The following is a 22,360-nucleotide window of genomic DNA, read 5'->3' as shown; positions in this document are numbered from 1 at the left end:
ATTTTTCTACTTTGCTTGTAACCGAAAACGAGGCCTTAAAATTTTATGTTCGTTATAAAAGTAAACATTATTACGAATATCCAAGGTTATATCGTTTGTTAAAAATAATGATTATAGGATTACGTTAATCACGTTTTGTGATACACTACTCAGAAGTGCATTTATTCGGTAATGATAATACCCTTTAATATGTAATTGCATTTGATAGCGTTGTCAGGTGCGCCACTGATATTCAAAAATTAAGATAAATTTTGTTGTTTTCACACTGATACCAGTAACTGATAATGATGTAGAGTAAGTCATAATAACGTGTCGTAATATATAAAAAACACTGCACTAATATGAGATGAGAAAACAAAACACGATTTCACACAAAGTTTTCGTTCGTTACGTTATCTGCTAAAGAAAGATATGAAAGTAAGTTAGTAAATTATACACAGCGTGTTCGTTTAATATCTATTGTCACAGATGACAGTTTGTTAATTCTGTGTCATTACGAAACTCATGTGAACGGAATCTCGAAGACGAGCCTTGTACAACGTGTAAAGGTCACGCAAAGGTTCTTGGCTTCAAATGCAGGTAGTCACATTCATAATGAGATTTTAATGTTTTCGGTATTCCATAAACCTATTAGGCAACGATAATTCAAAAATTTAACTTTATCTGGTATTACTTAACCCGATTACTGTCCTTACTGATACAAAGATAGATAAATGGCTGTCTAGATAAATAATCCGATTAAATGTAGAGCCGTTTCGTAGATTAGTTGGGATAAAAAAGGAACGTTACCTTCGTTATATGTAGTTTGGTAACTAAATGACATAACGACATATTTCGGTAACAATTTCTATGTAATTACGTTTAGTAGTTATTCATCATTTTGTTATGTGCTCGCGAGTTACAATGACCGTGAAAAATCATCTGTTTTTTGTTACATTCAAACGTGAGTAAAGTCGCGTATTGGAATGCAATGTTTTATTTTTTCTAATATTTTCTATAGTTAGGTATTATGTTTGAGCGTTTTTTCTTTGTACTGAAGTATATTTTATTTAATTATTAGTTTTTGATGCGGATTACAGCTCGTGTCATAGATGAACGTTTTATCGAATCAAGTGTCATATTACAATTTAACAATAATTTATTACTGTAGGTAGAGCCAGGCTGGTTTAAAAAAAAGAATACTGTTTTTCTTCTTAATAATATAATCTTTGATAACATAAAACCCTTAATGAGTTTTTAATGACGTCATGCCCAGGTTACACTAGTCTTACGCTCCGGGTGTATCCGAGTTGTCGTGTGACACACATTACACACTTGTAAGGCAGTTATTGAAAATTGCCTTGAATTGATCGTTACGTTGAGAATAATATCACTCTTGTAGAGCTATTGAGAAATTAATTAAATGGCCGCGTTGTATTCGAATTGTTTTTGCATGTTTACACAATTTGTTTGGTCATAACGTATTGCTTTCTTTTGCGTTTTATCTATTCATAAAGTGACACATAAGCATATTAATTATTATTGGCGCTAGCTCTACATATATTCTGCACAATTAAAGTATTTAGGACACAAAAACTGTTTACATAGAACGTATGTTTAATTTCCATATATTTCACTGAAGTATATTATTTACATATATATTCAACGTATATGTAAATCAGAACTACAATGACGTGAGTTTGAACTGTTTCAGATACCAATACTTTATAGTACCGTAGTTATATTATTCGCTTTGTTTTTGTATCTGTATACTTCGTTAGATTGTACTCGTTTCTGGCAGAGTGCCTACTCAAAGTAAACATTTTTGTTTGAGTGTTTCTTCTCAATGTCACGGTCAATGTGACTAACCGAACGAGCTCGAATCAAATGATTTCTCAACTTAGCGAGAAGTAAACATGAATAAGTATTATATGTTGAGCATGAGACGATGACTCACGTTTCGTCTCTTGGTTTAGCAACAGCCTTTTATTGCCTGCCTTATACAAAAGTGTGGGTTGAATTTCGAATAGTGCTATTAGTATCGCCCTCAATTCAAACGAGTATTGGAAATATATTTTATTTATCGTATAAAGTACTTTTTTAAAGCGAAGCGTATTTCGATATAAGCGTAAAACACGGTTTAGGTATATTTTCAGTACTTAAATACGAAATGAAGCAAATTATTCAATGACCTAAAGTAAAGATATTTAACATGCTGTGACCTACATAACCCGACGGCAATAATCTGTCTTAAATGTGTTACTAAAGATAAGTGTTCGTACACATAGTTTACTCTGTGGTGTAGATATCTTGAGGCAGGTTAAATTGAGCAGGCAGAGCTGATGGGTTTACCACTGTCTCTCAAATTATATCTGTAATTATTGTGGAAGAGAGATACCTCTATATACTATGTAGAGCAGCGTCCTGCTCCCACAACAACAAGTCTTACTTCCAATAGAGGTGCTTTGTCCTCTGCGGTAGAGCGCAAGTATATTTCACTGTGTAATGTCGACCTCAGTATCCTGTCGTTAAGAAACCATTATGATGTCTTCTTCATTCGTACTTTATCTCGTTCAGACAACTCAATCATTAAAACTGCGAGCTATTACTTTGTTTTAAGTACCTACATTATAACAAACCTTGCATGTTTTATATGACTTTATTACTATTGTCATTTAGTCCAAAAGATATCAATTTAATACACATGCATATTTGTCGTAAATTCAACGGTTGTTAACCTGCAATGATAAAAATTAGCATCAATTACATTTAATTGTGCGCCCTGAATATTTTATAGAGTTCTATCAAGTTGTTGTGAACAGTAAATTAGTATTAACCTTCTCTATTACGTAAAAGTATGATATGAAATGGCTCTATGTGAAATAAGAACTATAGTAATAGGAAATTCCCTTATGAAAAGAAAAAAGATAAGTCGTAGCTAAAATGGTGGATGTAGATATGAAAATTCTGGACGAGCTGAATATAAAGGAATTCTTTATTCTCACGGTCTTGTAATATCTGAACAATGTGATAACAATATTGTCCACTTATTACAATGATAATTGTAAACTATTGAGTTTCTTACATAAGTACAATTTTCAATTGCAATATGTCAGATAAAGTCAAGAAACGAAAATAATATTTTTGAATTTTGTTTCCTACGTTGTCTTTGAATATCGTGTCCTACGTTGTCATTCTATTCATAAAATGTTAAATAATAAATTGTGTCTGCTACTCTTCCTTTACATCGTACATTCAACCATCTAATTGACATAATGGCTTCTTGCGCAAAAGCCCGTGTCGCTTTATACGAAACAATTTTACTTGAACGAAGGTCTAACCTTCAAGTACCTTAAGAAAATGCTGATATTTTCGTTTGTAACATGTGAATACTGCCAGGATTATTATAAAAAGGATGCGTAGGACAGATGTATTTATGCGATGACTTTACGTGTTTCGTAAGATGCTGAAGATTTCGTATGACTATAACCTGAATACTTCGTTAGTATACATTAAGTACCTTTTTTCTGTTTAAAGTAAGGAAAGAGTTTTTGATCTTTCCAAAATCACCCGCACCTTTAACGCAACAAAAATAATGTAGAGTAAAAAGTAGAGTCTTAAATCTATACAAAATAAAGTACTTTACAAATGTTTGTAGCCGTCGTAGTCTGAATGGATAAACTACCGTCCGCAGGTGCATGTTTACGATCAGTTTTATTGAAGTCTGAAGCAAGTGCATCGTTGTAGGTCACGACTCTACTCGAGCGAGACAACTTCCTTGCTACTATCAGCATAACAGTCTTAACAGCTGATCAAATACTACCTGTAGCACTCATACATGTTTGAGTACTTCTTGTAATCTAAGATTTAAGTTGAGGAATTTGTAATGATCGCCATTTGTTTGGAACCAATTTTTTTATTTAATTTTATACTATTTGCTATAGTCCGATTTTTAATTCGAGGCAGTAAAATGACATTTCCAGTGTGGCAGGTTTTTAATTTCAAATAAATAGTGATGTGTTAGAATCGACTTATTACAATCAAAAGTTAGTCGAGCTTACATTTTTTTATTCAAATATCAAATTACCTCTGTATAAAAAAATATATATTTACGACAATTTATCAAAAGACATGCACGGTGACTGTTTTTAAATGTAAAAAAATAATATTATTAATTTAAATTTATAAAATTAAAGCCAAATGCGGTGCTGGTATAAGATGAAGCACCTTACCATGCAAGAAAAGTCGAGCGCATCCAACTCCAAACTGGATGAATTCTGTCATTATGCAGTGGTTGGATGAAAAACAAATTTAATATCATCTTACAATTATAAAAGCTCAATTAATAGAAATAGTAAATTTTTGATACATAATAAAATAAAGCATGACTAAATGTCATCGTCGTAGTAAGATTTCCAAACATCACTATTGTAGCGGGTCACCCTTTTTTGTATAAATGACAGTTGCAATTGTCATTTTACTGCCTCTAATTAAAAATCGGACTATACATACCTGTTATATTAAGTCAAATGTTATACTGTGTTAAGCAATGATTGCTTAACTCTCTTGTAACAAGTATTCTTCTTTAGTAAGAACACTAACAATTGGATAGAAGTAGTTTCTTGAAGTAAGTCTGTTGTGGAAGGGAAAAGTTGATCTTTGTAGAGCGCTGTCTCGCTCTAAAACCATCAAATTTAAGAAAGAAATACCGAAACACACTAAGAGACGGCTAAAGGCTTGAGTTGACTGTGTTTTGAAATATACCTAGTTTATTAATAAAATAGTTATACACGTCAAATTAACACGACGGACTATTATCGTGCAAATAAAAGAATGTCAGGTACCTAATCTATAATCGCTGTGAAATAGATTTGAAATGAACAAATTATCTCACTGCCCACTATGGCATTACATCACGACATGGCGTGTTCCGCTCGCTGTGACCGACCACGAAGGACACTTTAAAAATTAAAGCCAAACGTAAAGAACCGGCATTTTTATTTTATGAACTGTGCCACTTAAATTTGAACGTAAGAGTAAAAGAGTTAAGGTTTATTTTTGATAGTAGATGGTATAAAGTAACTTTACTAAATAACACTAGTGGGAAAATGTTTTCCTATTCATGTAATCGTGCTGCCGTACCGGAGTGCACCAGGCACCTCTATCTAGCTCCATCTATCTTCGTATCTTCGTAAAGTCAAATGAATCAGTTAATTAACTTTCATTAATATCAATCAGACGTATAAATTAGTGTTGATTGAGCTCGGTTGTTATAGTAAGCATGATTTTGTGTCGTTTTAAATCAACTTCCATCATTAATTTAATCCTTTGTGAAATTTGTGTTTCGGAATTTGATAGTTAAGTTGGTAGAGAGAGTGAGATAGCGTTCTACACGATGTAGAGCGACTTCTCGCTTCCACAACAGACTTCCTTCAAGAAACTACTTCTATCCAATCGTTAGTATTCCTAATATATTCTCATTGGATATGATAATAATAATACATGTTCGGGAGCAGCTTTCTCCATTTATCGTTTCGTTATTAATAATTTATGTTAGAAATTTACACATTTCACTACTAAAAGGAATCAATTTACAAGAATTACAAGACTAATTAATCATCCAATCAATTTAGAAATATTTCAGGCGAGGCAAGTAGTCATGTATTTGTGTCTAGCTACTTTTTATTGACATGTCTGTAATGGGAAGCTTGAATGAAATCGGAACTAGTTTAACGATAAGATCACGAGAAAGCAACTTAGTTTCTCCTTTCCTATTTAATAAAATACTAGCTGACACGGCAAACATCGTTACGCTCAGTCGATGATGGAAAAAAGTAGTACCTAAAGTTATCCCATCTTTCGAATTGAAATACAAGCGAGTAAAAAGTTTAGGTCTCCATCGCGAGCTAACAACATGACACGTAATTTATTTAAATTAAGATAACGAGGACAAGTACATGACTACAAATTGATTTCATCAAAACAACATCACCGTCTTTCGGACGTAGTCGTGAAAAACCCTTGAAAACAAATTCGTTGAAACGAACATTTTATTATGAATAAATATAATACCTACGTCCTGAGTAATTTTATTACCAAATTGCTTATTAATCACCTACGATAAATTGTAATGCAATTAGATTTAAATAAGATATATTAAAGAATGCATGTCAGATACTAATATCAAGTGCAACTGTTTTATAATCCGAGATAGAATGATAAGCGATAAATTTTTAATTAATTTATTGCTCGATATTACCAGACATTTTCGTCTTAAATATGTATAAATGTGGCAACATTTTACCGTGTTAAACAATTTAAGAACGTTTTTAAATTATTATTTGATATTTTCCCTGTTAATATAAACGAGCAAATTACCCTACATAGAAAAAGGAGATACATAAATAAACTTATTTATGTGTTTTTATTTCCTTTTATCCGGCTTTTGAATTAATCAAACCCCCTTGGATTACAAACAATGATTTATAAATATCTTTCGAAATTGAATTCCAAAATTTTCGTCTTTTGTTTTTTATTTTACGTAGACATGAAACTGAAGGGTTTAATAAAGGCTAATGATAATGAAGGGTTATGTATATCAGTTATTTGGAATGCTTGCTATGTATGTATTATTATTTATGTTTTCAAAACTGTGTTTGAAAACTCGTTGCGGGTTCGATCCCTGCGCATGACAACTGCATTAGCGTGATCCATAAATGCTTGGTTTCAGACCAAGCATCTAGGAATTTTTGAGCGTTTACTCTATTTTTGCAAAACCCAGCGACACAAAAATTAAAACTCAAAATCGTTCAAAGTCTAACAAAATCGAGTTCAGGCTGAATATTTGTTGTAATTATTGTCATGCTAAGTTGCAAAATATCCAATCAATTTATCAACGCAAAACCAAATGTAGATTATTGCAAACGACGCGAATATCAGATATCAATACTTCTTCTAATACCTGATACTATTAAACCATAATTATTGTGCATTAAAAAGCGGATACCAACACAATAACAGCAGAAAATATCAATAAATTCAACGCAAGTATTACGTAGGCCTATTATTATTAGTTGCGCCGGCTTGGCCTTCCCCTGACCTTAGTGTCTCATACAACTGCATTATTCACTTGTTTTAATCTGTACTGCATATAAATAAATGTTATTTTATTATTTCAGTGTCATGAATCATATTCGGCCTTTTTTGAGATACTTTTTTTTTGTTTTTAAGACGCTTTCTTTAAGAGGCATATTTAGTGCTTGTTATTTTTAATGTGATGCTAAAAATACTAATACACAATAAAAGATATTGTTATAGGTTACCTATTTTTTTTTTGTATAATGTCTTATACGTCGTCCAATTAACAAAAGACTTCTTTAATGCCAGTAATACAATTATCATTATCTAGGACCCTCACAAATAAGACTAGATAACATTGCATATATTTCTTACACATTTAAATCAGTATAATTCAACGCATTAAGAGATTCTAGTGATCTCAGCTGTCACGTGACCAGTGGAAGAGAGACGCCGCTCTACAAAGTGAAGCTCACTATCTCTCTCGAACAACTGCAATAATATTACTTTAAGATTTGTCTACATTATTCTACATAGTTGAGGAATCTATCTTTGGTTTAATAAAACAAAGAAGGTCTGTTCGTCTCGTTCTGTCTTTACTCTGTCCTCGTCCGAGTGCACGACTGATGTCAATTGAAGTGATAACACTGACAATAAACCGTGTTTTGACGTTACATTTTATAATTTATCTTAATACTCTGATAGTGCTGTAATGTCATCTGGTCCACTGTATATACCTGTTGAAATCATTTATGTAAATTCTTTAAGCTATACGTGCTGCATACGTCGATAAAAAAAGAATGGTATTTATGGGTAAGGAAGCTTGCATTAATCCATAAGGTATAAAATATTATTCAGTCAATACTTTTAAATACTAATGTCCAGTTATGTTGATTAGTCATTCACAAGGTATTCAACAGTAATGATGACTTGAAGAACGATAACCTTAGATAATATAATTACCTACATATGTCAACAAGGTTTAAAATAAATAATAAAAAGTTGAGAGAATTCAATTGATAATGCATTGTCGCAGCAAAATTCTGGCAAGCTCATGTGCCATTGACCTAATAAAAAGAAAAAGAAATAAAACGTTTATGGTAGAGCCAACCTCTTTATTGAATCCGATCGTCTTTTGTCTATGTCATTGACACAGCGTTTCCTAGAACTTGGCCGGCATAACAATTCTAGACTTTGCTATTATTAGTTTAGTACACAACAAGAGAAATAAAATGCAAAGATGCCGTCACTGCCTCATCGTATTATAAAAAGAATGTTTACACAAATGGTTGTAATTCAACGAAAAAGTTAACGTCGAAATGAATAACGTATTATATTTTCCCGACTTTAGATCACTTACAGAATTAGTTATGACTAAGCCTTATATAGACTCGTCACATAACTGTTTGTTAGAGCTATTGATTTGTAGCAGAGTTTTGAATAATGAAAACAGTGTAGGCGGTAAGACAACTCTATAATGGTAGCGTGTTAAATAGGTCGATCAATTCCGTGTTATATCGTAGTATGTATACAAGGACGTGTATACGTTTGGATAGCGAGTAGCGCTAAATCCATGAACCGTATTTAGAAATAAATTCATTTATTGCGAAGCAATAGATTGGCATTAAGAACACAGTAAAGAACATGATGATTATTGCGTTTGTCTGATGATACAAATAAATAAAACCTCGTTTTTAGCGATATATACGCGAGTTATTTGGGTGGTGACTACTCGTTTCAAATACGAGGAGCGCTAGAGCATTATTACGAGAGTGACCTTTGCCTATTGGGTCAGCATAAGTAAATAAAAAAGTAAGATATAAGGTAAGATAATGCAACGTAATACTACCATAACAAATAGAAAATGTAAAAGTTCCCTCGAAAAGAAAATCTCAATTATCATTATGCGATTAAAATCAATATCCGCTTAAGAAAACAAACTGGATTATCTGAGCATGTTTGTGACTTTCATCGCAGATTATTCTACAAAGTGACTCTTAATTAGACCTGCCATGTATTTATCAATGAAAAGTAAGCTACTTGTACAATTAATGCGTGTAATTGGCGTTAATAAATACGATTTTAATTAGTGTCAGCAATTTGCTATTCTTATGGTACAGTCATGACAGTTATGGTCTGGGAAAGCGGTGTATGTTGCAATGAAAACCGACAGTATCAGACTATTTAAATCCGATATTATCCTGCATGATCTAAGTTTTGCTTATTTCCAACGGTAATAGTTCGAAATGTTAAATACGCGCTGATATTTTAATTTTAAAACTTAACTCTGTATTGTCAACTTAATCCAATGATTACTTGCTTGAATTCCAATTTTAATAAGTACTTGTTGTAAGTATTTATTTTGCAAAACAGGTTTCAGTTAGTTGTGAATTTTCGTTTAATTCCACAATAGATTTTTAATATGTTTCAGTAACACTTAAAAATTCAGTTTTAAAAAGTGCCATCCGCTTCGGCATCTATGGAACTGCCATAGCAATTCAGGTCTGAACTCTGACACTACCTGATTCCTCTAAGAAGGTGGTTGTCCGTGAGGATACCATGGTCTTACAAAAAAAGTCGCTGGTAGTGATGTAACTATACCAAGGCATGCTGCATGACGTAAAATCAATTCCGTCGTCGTACTCTAATTTATGAACCACCGTCTTGTGAACATTCGGCGTGCGCCCGCGCAGCGTACTCGACTGTGTCACGTGTGGTTTATGTGCTCAGTCGCCGTGACTGCGAGAGTTTTGTTATGTTGCTACACATTGTTAATAACTACTGGACAGAAGGGCTTTGTGCCGCTGGTTCATCGTACTTTACGTCATGTACCTACTGTAACTGTCACAATTAATATAACTGGGCTCGTCCTATTTCTACAGACGATATGCCAGACTTACCGTTTATAAATAGGGCAACAAAATAACTTATAAAACGTTGCATGTGAATAATTTATTTTGACGTATATGAGAGGCATTTTTCTAAATTGTAAATTTAAATACATAATAAATACGATTTTTTTTTAATATAGGACTATATTTAACAACTTATTTAGAAAGTGAATACAAACGAGAAATGTTTAATAATGTGTCTTTAAAATGAAAAATGAATGGCTCCATGTAAATATATTTTCCTATAAATAATGCATAATTGTGCAGAATAATGACAGCATTTATACGTAAGGGAAGAGGAAAACTATACGATTACACACTTCCTCTTATATCTTAATCCGAAAGAGTTGGTACAGTTGCTATCAAAATGTTTTAACCATATATTATAGGTAGCTAAAAGGCATTGAGGGATCGTAATTAAAGATGTATTTAGTATTAACCATGTTCGGCTGTATGCCAAGTGTCCTTTGCCTTTATTGTACCGTGTTTACCTGTCCAACATTTGTTTTTAAATAGTATTTTTTTTGTAAAGTTGATGATAATACATTGATTGAGATTGAAGCATTACTTCTTTTAAAATTTTATTCTGATTTATTTAAATGAATGAAGCATTTAAATATCCATGTAAATATATTTTCCTATAAATAATGCATAATTGTGCAGAATAATGACAGCATTTATACGTAAGGGAAGAGGAAAACTATACGATTACACACTTCCTCTTATATCTTAATCCGAAAGAGTTGGTACAGTTGCTATCAAAATGTTTTAACCATATATTATAGGTAGCTAAAAGGCATTGAGGGATCGTAATTAAAGATGTATTTAGTATTAACCATGTTCGGCTGTATGCCAAGTGTCCTTTGCCTTTATTGTACCGTGTTTACCTGTCCAACATTTGTTTTTAAATAGTATTTTTTTTGTAAAGTTGATGATAATACATTGATTGAGATTGAAGCATTACTTCTTTTAAAATTTTATTCTGATTTATTTAAATGAATGAAGCATTTAAAAAAATTAAGAATTTTATAAAAGAACTAACGAAAAAAGAGTCTTTATTTGGCATTCGCTTATACATATTGGCTATGTCGATGGATGCAATTTGCCTATAAACATGTTCTTTATTTGTCACGTTATTGATCACGTTGTGTGTTCGTCTGATGTCATTTGTGGTCGTGAGGAGCACGATACATAGTCACGTGACACATCTAGGCAAAAGGGTCGAGTAATTTAATGACACATGCATCATAATTATCATTTTTGTGACTAAGAGGTAAATTATTTTTTTAATTGTTATTGATGCAAACGTGAATTTATGAAGGTCAGTTAATTTGTCGTAAGTTTTATAGTATTTAAATCTATGCTCTATTAAATATAAATGAAAAAGAAAAGAAAATAATTCAAGTGTGATAGAATTAATACAAATACTGTGTGTTCTCATTACTCAATGATCTTACTTATTTGAAGTAAGTTCTCGCGTATCATTAAGTCTTGGATTAGGCCATATTAGGCTAGATCGTGAAAGTAACGGAAATACAGCCCACGCAAATGAAGTTAAATAGTCAGCTTAAAAGTCACTACCATAAAGTTAGTTAGTTAGGTGTCTAGACATGCCAAGACTTTACAGATATTGCATTATTTGCTGACGTCATCTTAGAATAATAATAATAACTTAAATGCTGCAGTTGCAATTATGTCATCATCGCCTTCGTCATTAAGACTTGAATATCCCAGTTCTTGGCAAAAGCCTAAATTTGTTAATACCATTCTCCTTTTTCTTATGCTATTCGCATCAATCCTGTTGCATAAATGAACTGTGAAAATAATAGGCACTTATAATCCCATTAATATATTAATAACACGCTGTATAATTAGAGGAACAAAGCTCATTACATGTCTATCATCGTACGTGAGTCGATTGGCGCCTTTATGATAAGTAGTACCGTCCTTAGTAACCAGGACACGTCTTGACCACAAGATGGGTTGACAACCAGGATAGCCATATGAGGTAACGTGTAAATGTGCCTCGTATATGGCAAAGGAAACCACTCCTCCAAGACAAATTCCACCTTATTCGTACTCCGTTTTAAAACCTTTTTTCTAACCTTAAAAATATCCGGCGAAAATAATTTTGTTGTTACAGTTTCGGGCCTCAAGGCTACTCAATTTACAACCAAAAACCTGTTTCTTTTGTATCGTATAGCAACAGAATTCAAATGAGACGAATGTCTTTTTAAAACTAACCAATCGTTGGATATAATTCTCAAAAACACTCAGAACGAGCATTTCTTTGATCTTGACGTAAATATAAATTGACTGTTTTTATATTCAACGCTCTATTGTTTGAATAAATTAGAGATTTTGTTTGAATTTTGATGTGAATTTATACGTGTGCTATTGTTAAATGTCGAAAGATATTATCATCACGAATGCACAAACTCGTTCCTACGTGAGCTAGGAGTATTGTATGCAAATCCCAGGTGGGAACACATACCGACCCGGGGCACGCCACACATGACTGACATCCATAAATTCTGGGTGCTATTCTATAGTTTTGTAAACATTGCAAAACAATATAACACGACTTGGTACTTGTTACATAACGCATGTAAAATTTATACATAAAGTGTATCGTGTGATAAGTAAGTCACTTTTAGGACTTCGTTCACTGATGTCACGGTTGATATAAACGGAATTTGCGGATTAAGATAAAGTTATAAATAATATAGTGCAGTCCGCGGGAAATTGCATTCGCCTTCGCTAATGCAATAAACCTTAATTTTGAATGATGTCTACCTGTCGTCAGCGAGACGGTGATTGAGTGATAGAGTCACATCTACCTAACGAGAGCAACAAGTAAAGTGCTTCGTTGTACATTAGGCGCCCACACGTCACTAGATCCTCAATTGAAAAATGTTCCTCGTCGCTAAATTGACCTCAGAACGTCCTACATCTCGACTCCTAATAGGAAGAACTGTCTTCTAATGCAACAACAATGTTCGTGTCTGAGACCTATTATGGTAAGACGTTACGTTGTTTTTATTTGACTCCTTTACTGAGAATCAGACTGTAACAGCCGACTAAGATTTGTCAGACAGTTGAAGGAAAAGTAAATAGAGCAGTAATGTTTGTTTGTGTTTGGATAGACTTTCTTCGCGTGATTTATAACATTTCTCATGTATTTTGTTATAGCGTGAGAGTGATGTAAAAAGCGGGGTATTGTATACAAAATCGGCACGCCAATTAGAAAGATACGTGACGTGTAAAGTGGTGCAGGCTGCGACCTCAGGCGGCTCTATACGCGGCGATGATCTCACCGGCTCGGGCCCACGTCCTCGCTTCGCTCAAACTCGTTTCATGTTTACTTGTGTCGATGTTAAAACTTAACGTTTTCGAACACAGGACGTTTGTATCAAGTGAGACAGGGTTTACGTCATGCGATCTCTGTTTATGATTACGAAGGAAATGTTTTTTAGCGCTTCACTGTAAATACTCATACAGTATACACCCCTACCCTGTGAAATTCGGATTTTATAAAGGAATATGAATGATGTGATTTTAACTCATTAAATTTCGAGATTACTATGCAGATGCTTTCTTTATACGTATGAATAAATCATGAACGTTATAACGTCAATATGATCTCATCTCTACACAATAACACTTGCAAATAGTTTTTGTGTTATCTAGGAAGTGAGGAAGGTTACTATATAAATAATAGCAATCATAGTTTAACAGGAAGCAATCATAGATGGAACAAAACTCACGGTTTTTGCATCATACCAAATGAGTCTAGGTCATATACCAAACTATCGTTGTGCAAATGATTGATGGTAGGTATTTAAGAGACACTGATTGCCGCGTAATCTCTCTTGTGTAATTTGGAGACTTGCGTGATAGCTTTGTCCAGACAGGTAAGCCATATGGTCGCCGACCTTGCCTGCCACTGCCGGCGGTGACTGGCAAACTGTTCATGCACCTACACATTTCATATTTCCGATTATTCACACCCGATATACAGAAAACTAATTTATATTTTTCAAGCTATGTGTAGGCAGGCTAGGTATTTACCGGAGAGAGCAAGACTCCGAGTTTGGCAACAAGATATCTTATCTTTATGAGTTTTTAAAATACCAATGACCTTTTGCAGCAAAAATTTTAACAGATTATTCTCTCATTAGGCAGTCAAACATGAGAATTTTCGTTGTATTGTTACTTAGGTAGATCATATTCCCAGTTGGAGTTCCCATTTTAATTTTGAGATACTCTTGTATAAATGTAATGGTAGAGTCGTGCTGAAAGGCTGGCAAAAACCTTAAAATGTACTCGTACCATCGTTTGTAGCACGCAATTAATCAATGTTATAAATTCGGGTTCCCTTATTAAATAATACTCTGAGGTTTTATATCTGTTTACCATGAGGCAGCTGACCATTTATAGCACAATACGAGTTTGGTGTGATCCTTTTATGGTTGACTTCTTAAGTCAACTTTCCAACTTCTGCGCATTGGGGACAATTGGGGACGAGTTTTTTTAATCAACCATATAACTGTACAGAGAGAATACTGTATACTAAGAATCGTTTTATTTTACCTTTTTACTACGGTAACGTGATAAAATCCGTTTGCATAATATTATCAAACTTACTTAGAATAAATTCGTTACAGACCAGTTCGCACCTCTATTCTAATTTATTTAAACCTCTTGAGAATTTTGTTTGTAAAATCCGTCTTCGTTTTTTCCTTGTCATATTTAAAATTTTAACTGGTAACAAGATTATTATATTCTCATTTCGCGCTCTAATAATATTCAACGCTGTGACTTTACTGTCCATGAACTTCCATTAATGATTATGGGGTAGATAATGGTGTGTTGTGTAATTACGTACGTTCGTTGAGTGACAACTGTTCCATGGAAATTTTACACAGGTGCACGAACTGCGGTCACTGTAGATACATAATTCTTTTTGTTTGTTTCTCTGATACTTTAAGTCGGCAAATAAGGTGGCATACAGCAATATGTAAATTAATAACTGTTCCCAGTGTATATGATTAATCGTTCTCTAATCGTCGAACAAAATAGTTTATAGTTACCAATCATGTTCTTGCAAAAGCTAATTGTATTTCAAAACATCGTTAGTCAGCTCAGAGCTTAGGGCACTCTTGCGTTCCAAGTGGCATGAGTACACTGTTGAGTAACGTCCCGATATAGCCAGGCGCCATCAACTTGGTCATCTGAAGCTTCTGCTCTCACATGAGTCAGGCCTTAAACATGGCGTAAGCACTGCAGCTTGGATAGCAAATTAACGATGCGACGACAAGTGGCTGATTCGTTTAGAGTTATTTATGTTAACACTTGCATGTTTACCGTTTTTTGACCCTAGGACACTTAGAGCTAGACTAGAGTTACTGCAATTAGCTTAATTGTTCTCATTTGTGTCTGGTGCAGATTGTAGAGCTGGGTAATTGAGCTAAGTAAAATAAGTAAAGTGTAATTAACCTGATCATAATCTTTACCAGCTTTAATTGAAGACACTAGTTGGGTCCGAAACTAGTTAAGCTATCCTAATAAATACGCCTAAGTAAACCGTTATTAAATAAATCATAAACTAGGTATATTTAAAGAGAACGTGCTTGAAATTGAATATTATGGTGAATGCCGTGTATATTATAGTGAATATCAATCGTCTCATACTATTTGGCTAAACGTGCTTTGCCTGTAAGCTTTCTCTTCGGCAATGGTACGTAATAACAATACCGGCACGGTTCTAGCTAGTCTGACATCATCGGCTTAAATAACTTGCTACGATTAAGTAACTCTTGAGACGGCTTATTTCTCCGTCTATTTTATGGCGTTTGGGTTTACAAAACTCGAATGTTTTTATACAAAGACACCTATGATATGTATAATGTGAGTAGTTGTGTTTATAAGCTTTTCGAATAGTTTTCCTCAAAGGTTCTTTATCAAGTAATTTTCTTAAGTTGCTTAACATGTTTGTAACAAGTAAAATGTTTTTAATCATTAGCCATGTAAGTGGTTTTAAATTACTAATTAGAGAAGTATGTGTATATTTGCATTGAAGTTGGTGCATACAAATGTAAGCAAAAAGTATTTATTTCGATTCGCAGAATATCCATAAACGTTAACATGTTTATTTATGGAGTGGTGAAGTCATAAAATGTTTTTCTGAACATGTGTCAGGGTTTGTTACTCAGTACCTCTCATTGCCACAACACCCCTGATTCATAAAATCTCATTCATGCTTCTCGCGTAGGCATTTCAGACGACCTCAATTTAATGACGAAAATATATTATTCATATTTATTTTTATTTTTATCCTTAACTTGAACCTTGCAATAACGGTATGAAAGAATACGAAGGTTGGTCATTAATTGCATGTACCAATTAATATTATATCTCTGTTCCTACGCTCTACCTACATACATACGGAAAGATTTCACACTTTATCTCGATGTGTCGGGATTTCCGTTCAAAAATAAATAAAAAAATATTTCTACGATTCTTCAAGTTAAATTAGATCCACTTCATGGTTTCTGATGGGAGATGAAATTTTGTACGCATATGTATACACGGTGATTTTTTAGTCGTCTTACAAAAGCAGCCCAGTTCATGTATCCGACATGAAATACCCCTAGGCGAATTATTATTTTTTTATCATCAACTAAGATAATAAGTATGAAGAAAAATTAAACAAGAGAAATCTGAAATATACTCTTAAAAATGATAAAAACGTCGCTGCCCGCGCCCCTCACCATTGTTACAAGGCTCGGACCGCGCTCGCAATAGAGCTGTGTTTCTAAAAAACTACCAATTGCATCATAATATTGAATAAAAATTGCATTTTAAATTAATTAAAATCTCATAAATACCTATTTTTTATCATGAACGTGTTCTAGTCATTGCATACATGAACTAAACTGCTTTTGTAAGACGACTAAAAAATCATGGTTACCTATATGACAATCTAGTATTTAACATGAAGCTGATTTGATGCTGGAGCTGGAGCTGGAACCATAAGAACTAAACTATAAAATGACTCTACAATCCTGAGTCCGGTCTCGTTTGATTCGTATTTATGAATACTATATCTATTTTTGATTTTCTTGTTAGGGTATATCCAGTTACACCTTACTATCCAAAATATTACATTTCAGCAGTTTCTAGGAACTGCTAATTAGAAAACCCGATGCATTTATAAATGTACCTCTGGTTGACTTGATATATTTATGACAAGCGATAAAGATTCTGTATAATCTTAGCAGAATAATTATTGCAAAATGGAACAGTATATAAATAACAGTCTATCTAGATTATTACTAGACTACCACTCAAGTTCCAGACAGCCAGTTAAGTTAGAAATACGACTAAACGAATCGGACACACATAAACTAGTCGTCATTTACTGCACTTGCGATTTTCATTGTTTCTGATTAATCATTTGATTAATTTAAAGAATTGGTTGGTTATAGAATAGTGGTATTAAGTACTGATAACAGATTGACACTCCCGGCAGCGTGAGTATCAATTGGCACGTGTTATCAATACTGTAGTCGATTTTTATCTACGATAAAATTACCTAATGCAAAACGCACGTAATCGGTAGTTAGTATTAGATTGGAATTAGCCTGTGTACTGTGTATTGTTCCGTACCGAAAATATGTGACCGACAGGCAAGTGGGACTGTGATAATAATATGGTGTGGGTTTCAAGGTAAAAAACTAATCAATCAAAAATTATCTCATGCGGTCACCCTTTACCATTTCAGTGTAACAGATTCGCCAGAAAATGATAAACACTAACATCTGTTGCTAACTTATTTGAGGAGAGTGTAGGTGGTCAAACTAAACTGATTTTACTTAAAATGTATGGACCTGTTGCACCATATTTATTCAGAGATGATCATAACCCACGTTGCTAAGTATTTTCGCCTACACTTGCCAACGATAACACGCTAAATTCGGATTCGAGATATCGAAAGATATGAGTAAACAAATAATATTTTTTGTTCGATTCAGATGTGCTAAAACAAATGGACATATAGACACTTATTGTTTTGGATTACCTATGTATATAAAACAGATACGTTTTCAAAAAAGCGAATACGAAAACATTAGTGTTTCTGCTTTACGTGAAATCTTCATCAACACACTGATTATCAATTCAGTTTCTTGGCATTTATTTGAACCTAGGGCAGTGGGTCAAAGTAGGGTTCGGGAGTTTCACTTTATTATTGTATACTATTAACCCTTATTATGAGACAAAATATGTATTATTTAAGAAAGGCATAGAACAATGTAGCCTATATTTGTAGAGATACAGTATACATCTATCAATGTCTTCAATAAATTATTGAGTATGAGTTACGTGGTTGTACAAACAAAGTTATAATTAATCATGATTGATATTCGTCACAGCTCAGTGGTATCAGAGGACAGTGGTCATATTGTATAGTGACCTTTTTAAGACAGGATATTGATCGCGGCGCGTGAAGGAATCGTGTTTGGTTCCCATCGCTAGGCGACAGGAAACTAGATCAAACTATTAAATTGTGATGAAGTTCGATTAGAAAATACTAGTAGGTAATCTGAACCAACTTAAATGTGTTATGATCTACTTAGGGAAAATTATACGTTTTGACAAATGATGTGTTGTTGTATTATTGTAACACTTACCTACATAGTTTTTTGTATGTCAAGGCGTATGATGTCTATCCTACAATCGAGAAGGTTCCAGCTCTCCTTGGGAGTGGAAAGTAGGGTTTATTGACTCATTTCGTTGACTCACTGCTATATCTGGATGTGCAAATTACAGACGCCTACTCTTAGCGTGCACTTCGCAACGCCTGCCTGTTTCAAATTAATAAATTAAGTCCTTTTGATTTATACTCTCTTTAAGCTTCGTTGAATACAAAGAACCCCTTAATTGGCCTTGTCTTGGCCATGACGTCAGCGTCCAATATAGAGGCAGAGTTGAAAGAAGATCTAATTGAATAAGATTGAAATGTTGATCTCGGTAATAGCAGTAAATGTTCGCTGTTACGACTAGATTTCGTATTTACTTGAAGTTTGGAATGTTCCATTTTGTTTAACAGTAGAGTAGGTTATATTTACGTGCCTTGGTGTTTTAGTATGTGTACGTACCTATATGTAATAACGTGTGTTGTGTCACCGCCCTGAAGTCATTCGCCCTGTCGTACAGATTTCAGGTTTATGTAATGTTCAGTGAGTGTTGCTGGGGCGACCGTAATGCGGTCGCTTGGATTTTCTTTGTTATAATGCTACAATACTTTAAATATTACGTTATCAATATATCTACCTCAAGATATTAGTGGCATAAGTTAACAAGCCTTTAGGAATGGCAAAAGCCATAATATCATTAAGGTCTACATAGTCATGAAATTATTCTTAAATCGATATTAAATAATGTTTTAAAAACGTAGAACAGGTGTTAAAAATCCCGTACTAGTTTAATAAATATCCAGACTGTATAATTGCTTAGTTATACATACATACATTCCTACTTGTTGATAGAAGCCATTTCAGTTTCACGAGTCGGTATCGCGCGGCAGTGCGCGTTGCGAGCCGGAATCCGTCGGATCTCTACCTATACAAAAACACCGCTGTTGGTTAAATAATCACGTTTCATTGAAATTGCACTATCACTAGAGTAAAAGTAAATTGGCAACATGTTTACTTGAATGGCGTATTAGCTGGTGTTACGGCTGTTATTTTGCACTTTCGATGAAATGTTTGGTTTAAGTAAATCAGGTGTAACATTTACGTTTTGTAGATATTGGCAAGCGATAAGCTAAACCAACGTGCAGTATTTCAATCACTTTTAGGGAGGTTGTTAATGAAATAAACGTATTTACAGCGTTGAATATCGGGTTGTGATACGTGATATGAGAAAATATGTTCCTAGTATGTGGATACGGTATCAACAAGAACAGCTGTGCAGTGCTTAGTGCACCATAGTGTAGTCTCTTAGTAAAGGGAGGGGCGAAGTGAGCGCGATGGAAGCGTGTGATGGCCAATTCACTGACGCTGCCGCCTCTACCGCTGCCCCGACGATTCCCGTTAGCCCTACACCCTTATCGTGTCAAAAGGTGCATATTAAAACATTTTAGAACCTTGACAAACACTTAAATTTTTAGTTCTTATATTAAGAATAATTAAACTGGTAAAAATAACAGTAACTGTATAAATAAATAAAATAACATGATAAGATATTTTAATTTAGATAAAATGGGACTGACAAAAGTACTGTTTAGGTATCTCTTTTCTGCAAACCTTAAATTGATATGTGGGCTTAAGTAAAAATTTTTACTATGACTTTAATTAAACTTAATAATGATTTAGATAGATTTGATATTTATCTTCAACTTGTGTTTTATGTCTTTCCAGGCGTCACCGCTGCCCACACAACGATGTCCCGGAGCCATTGTTCGATGTGGAGCACACGACGAGTGTGGTCTCCGCATACCAGCGCGACTACGACGAAAAACACGTGAGCCGCACTACCGCTGTCCACCACGAGGATCACCTGCGTCTTGAAGGCGACTTCCAGGAACCCGAGCGGCCTAAGTGGCAACCTGCTGAGAGACCCCAGCAGAAGAAGCCCGAAGATAACCTTAAACCTGAAGGAGACTTTGAGAGACGTCAGCCAGAAGAATGGCGTCCTGGTGACAGGGCGCCAGTCCGAAAACCGACTGATAACTTAAGGCCCGAAGGAGAGTTCACTACACCGGATAAGGAGCGATGGCAACCGGCTGAGCGCCCTAAACAAAAAAGACCAGAGGACAACCTTAAGCCAGAAGGACAATTCGAACAACCGAAACAAGACGAATGGCGTCCTGCAGAACGTGTAACTCCAAAAAGGCCACAAGATAATCTTAGACCAGAGGGTGATTTTGAACAGCCAAAACAAGATGAGTGGCGTCCAGCAGAGCGTGTCACGCAGAAGCGACCTCAGGATAATCTTAAACAAGAGGGCGACTTCCAACAACCTAAGCATGATGAATGGCGCCCAGCAGAACGTGTTACACAAAAAAGACCTCAGGATAATCTTAGACCTGAAGGAGACTTTGAACAACCAAAGCAAGATGAGTGGCGTCCAGCTGAAAGACAAACACCAACAAAACCAAAGGATAATTTACGTCCTGAGGGTGATTTTGAAAAACGTAGACCTGAGGAATGGCGCCCGGGAGATAGAGCTCCAGTTCGTCGACCTGATGATAATTTGAGACCTGAGGGTGAATTTACGACACCAGAAAAAGAGCGATGGCAACCAGCTGAACGACCAAAGCAGAAGAAACCAGAGGATAATCTCAAACCAGAAGGCTCATTCGAACAACCCAAACATGACGAATGGCGACCAGCGGAACGTGTAACACAGAAGAAACCAAAAGATAATCTGAAACCGGAGGGTGACTTTGAACAACCTAAGCAGGACGAATGGCGACCGGCGGAGCGCGTGACTCAAAAGAGACCTCAAGACAATCTTAGGCCAGAAGGTGAATTTGAGTCTCCGAAACCCGATGAATGGCGTCCAGCTGAAAGACAAACACCCAAAAAGCCTCAAGACAACTTGCGACCAGAAGGAGATTTCCAACAACCCAAACAAGATGAATGGCGTCCAGCTGAACGAGTTACTCAAAAGAAGCCTAAGGACAATCTCAAACCCGAAGGTGATTTTGAGCAACCAAAACATGATGAGTGGCGTCCAGCTGAGAGACAAACTCCAACTAAACCTAAAGACAATTTGCGACCAGAGGGTGAGTTTGAACAACCAAAACAAGATGAGTGGCGCCCAGCAGAACGAGTTACTCAAAAGAAACCAAAAGATAACCTCAAACCTGAAGGTGATTTTGAACAACCAAAACAAGATGAATGGCGCCCAGCTGAGCGTGTTACTCAAAAGAAGCCTAAGGATAACCTCAAACCAGAAGGAGAATTTGAAGGAAGGAAACCAGAAAAATGGCAACCAGGCGAGCGCGAACCAGTGCGACGGCCCGAAGACAACTTGAAACCTGAAGGTGAATTTACAACACCTAAGAAAGACGAATGGAAACCAGCAGAAAGGCCTCAACAAAAGAAACCTACTGATAACTTGAAGCCGGAAGGTGAATTTACCAAACGCCATCCTGATGAATTCGTCCCTGCGGAAAAAGTTGTGGTCAAGAAGCCTCAGGATAACTTGCATCCTGAAGGTGAATTTACAACTAGAAGGACAATAACAGAAGATTATAAAGTTGTAACTGGTGAGAGAGCAGAAATTATACGACGAACGGACAACATCATTACTGAAGGAGAGTTCACAGGTAAGCAAGTGAATGTTTATTATCCTGCTAAACTATTATAGAATGTCGTATTATAGCGTCATCGACTATTCTT

At 34.9% G+C, this 22,360-nt stretch overlaps 1 protein-coding gene across 3 annotated transcripts in view; it reads left to right on the top strand.

The window, feature by feature from the left end:
* The window catches only part of LOC113495447 (titin), a 34,771-nt gene that overhangs the window by 4,003 nt on the left and 8,408 nt on the right, over positions 1 to 22,360 (top strand). The window contains exons 3-4 of one of the 3 annotated variants that reach the window (XM_026874178.1): positions 20,372 to 20,895; positions 21,766 to 22,287. In XM_026874178.1, the coding sequence (XP_026729979.1) occupies positions 20,372 to 20,895; positions 21,766 to 22,287 (1,046 nt within the window). Of the gene's footprint in view, positions 1 to 19,866; positions 20,074 to 20,371; positions 22,288 to 22,360 lie in introns of those variants that run through there. The other 2 variants (XM_026874187.1, XM_026874172.1) reach the window with 2 other exon arrangements.

Source organism: Trichoplusia ni, chromosome 1 (assembly GCF_003590095.1).
Source record: "Trichoplusia ni isolate ovarian cell line Hi5 chromosome 1, tn1, whole genome shotgun sequence".
Lineage (NCBI taxonomy): Eukaryota > Metazoa > Arthropoda > Insecta > Lepidoptera > Noctuidae > Trichoplusia > Trichoplusia ni.
The sequence above is the reverse complement of the archived record's forward strand: the minus strand, read 5'-3'. Positions and strand labels throughout refer to the sequence as shown.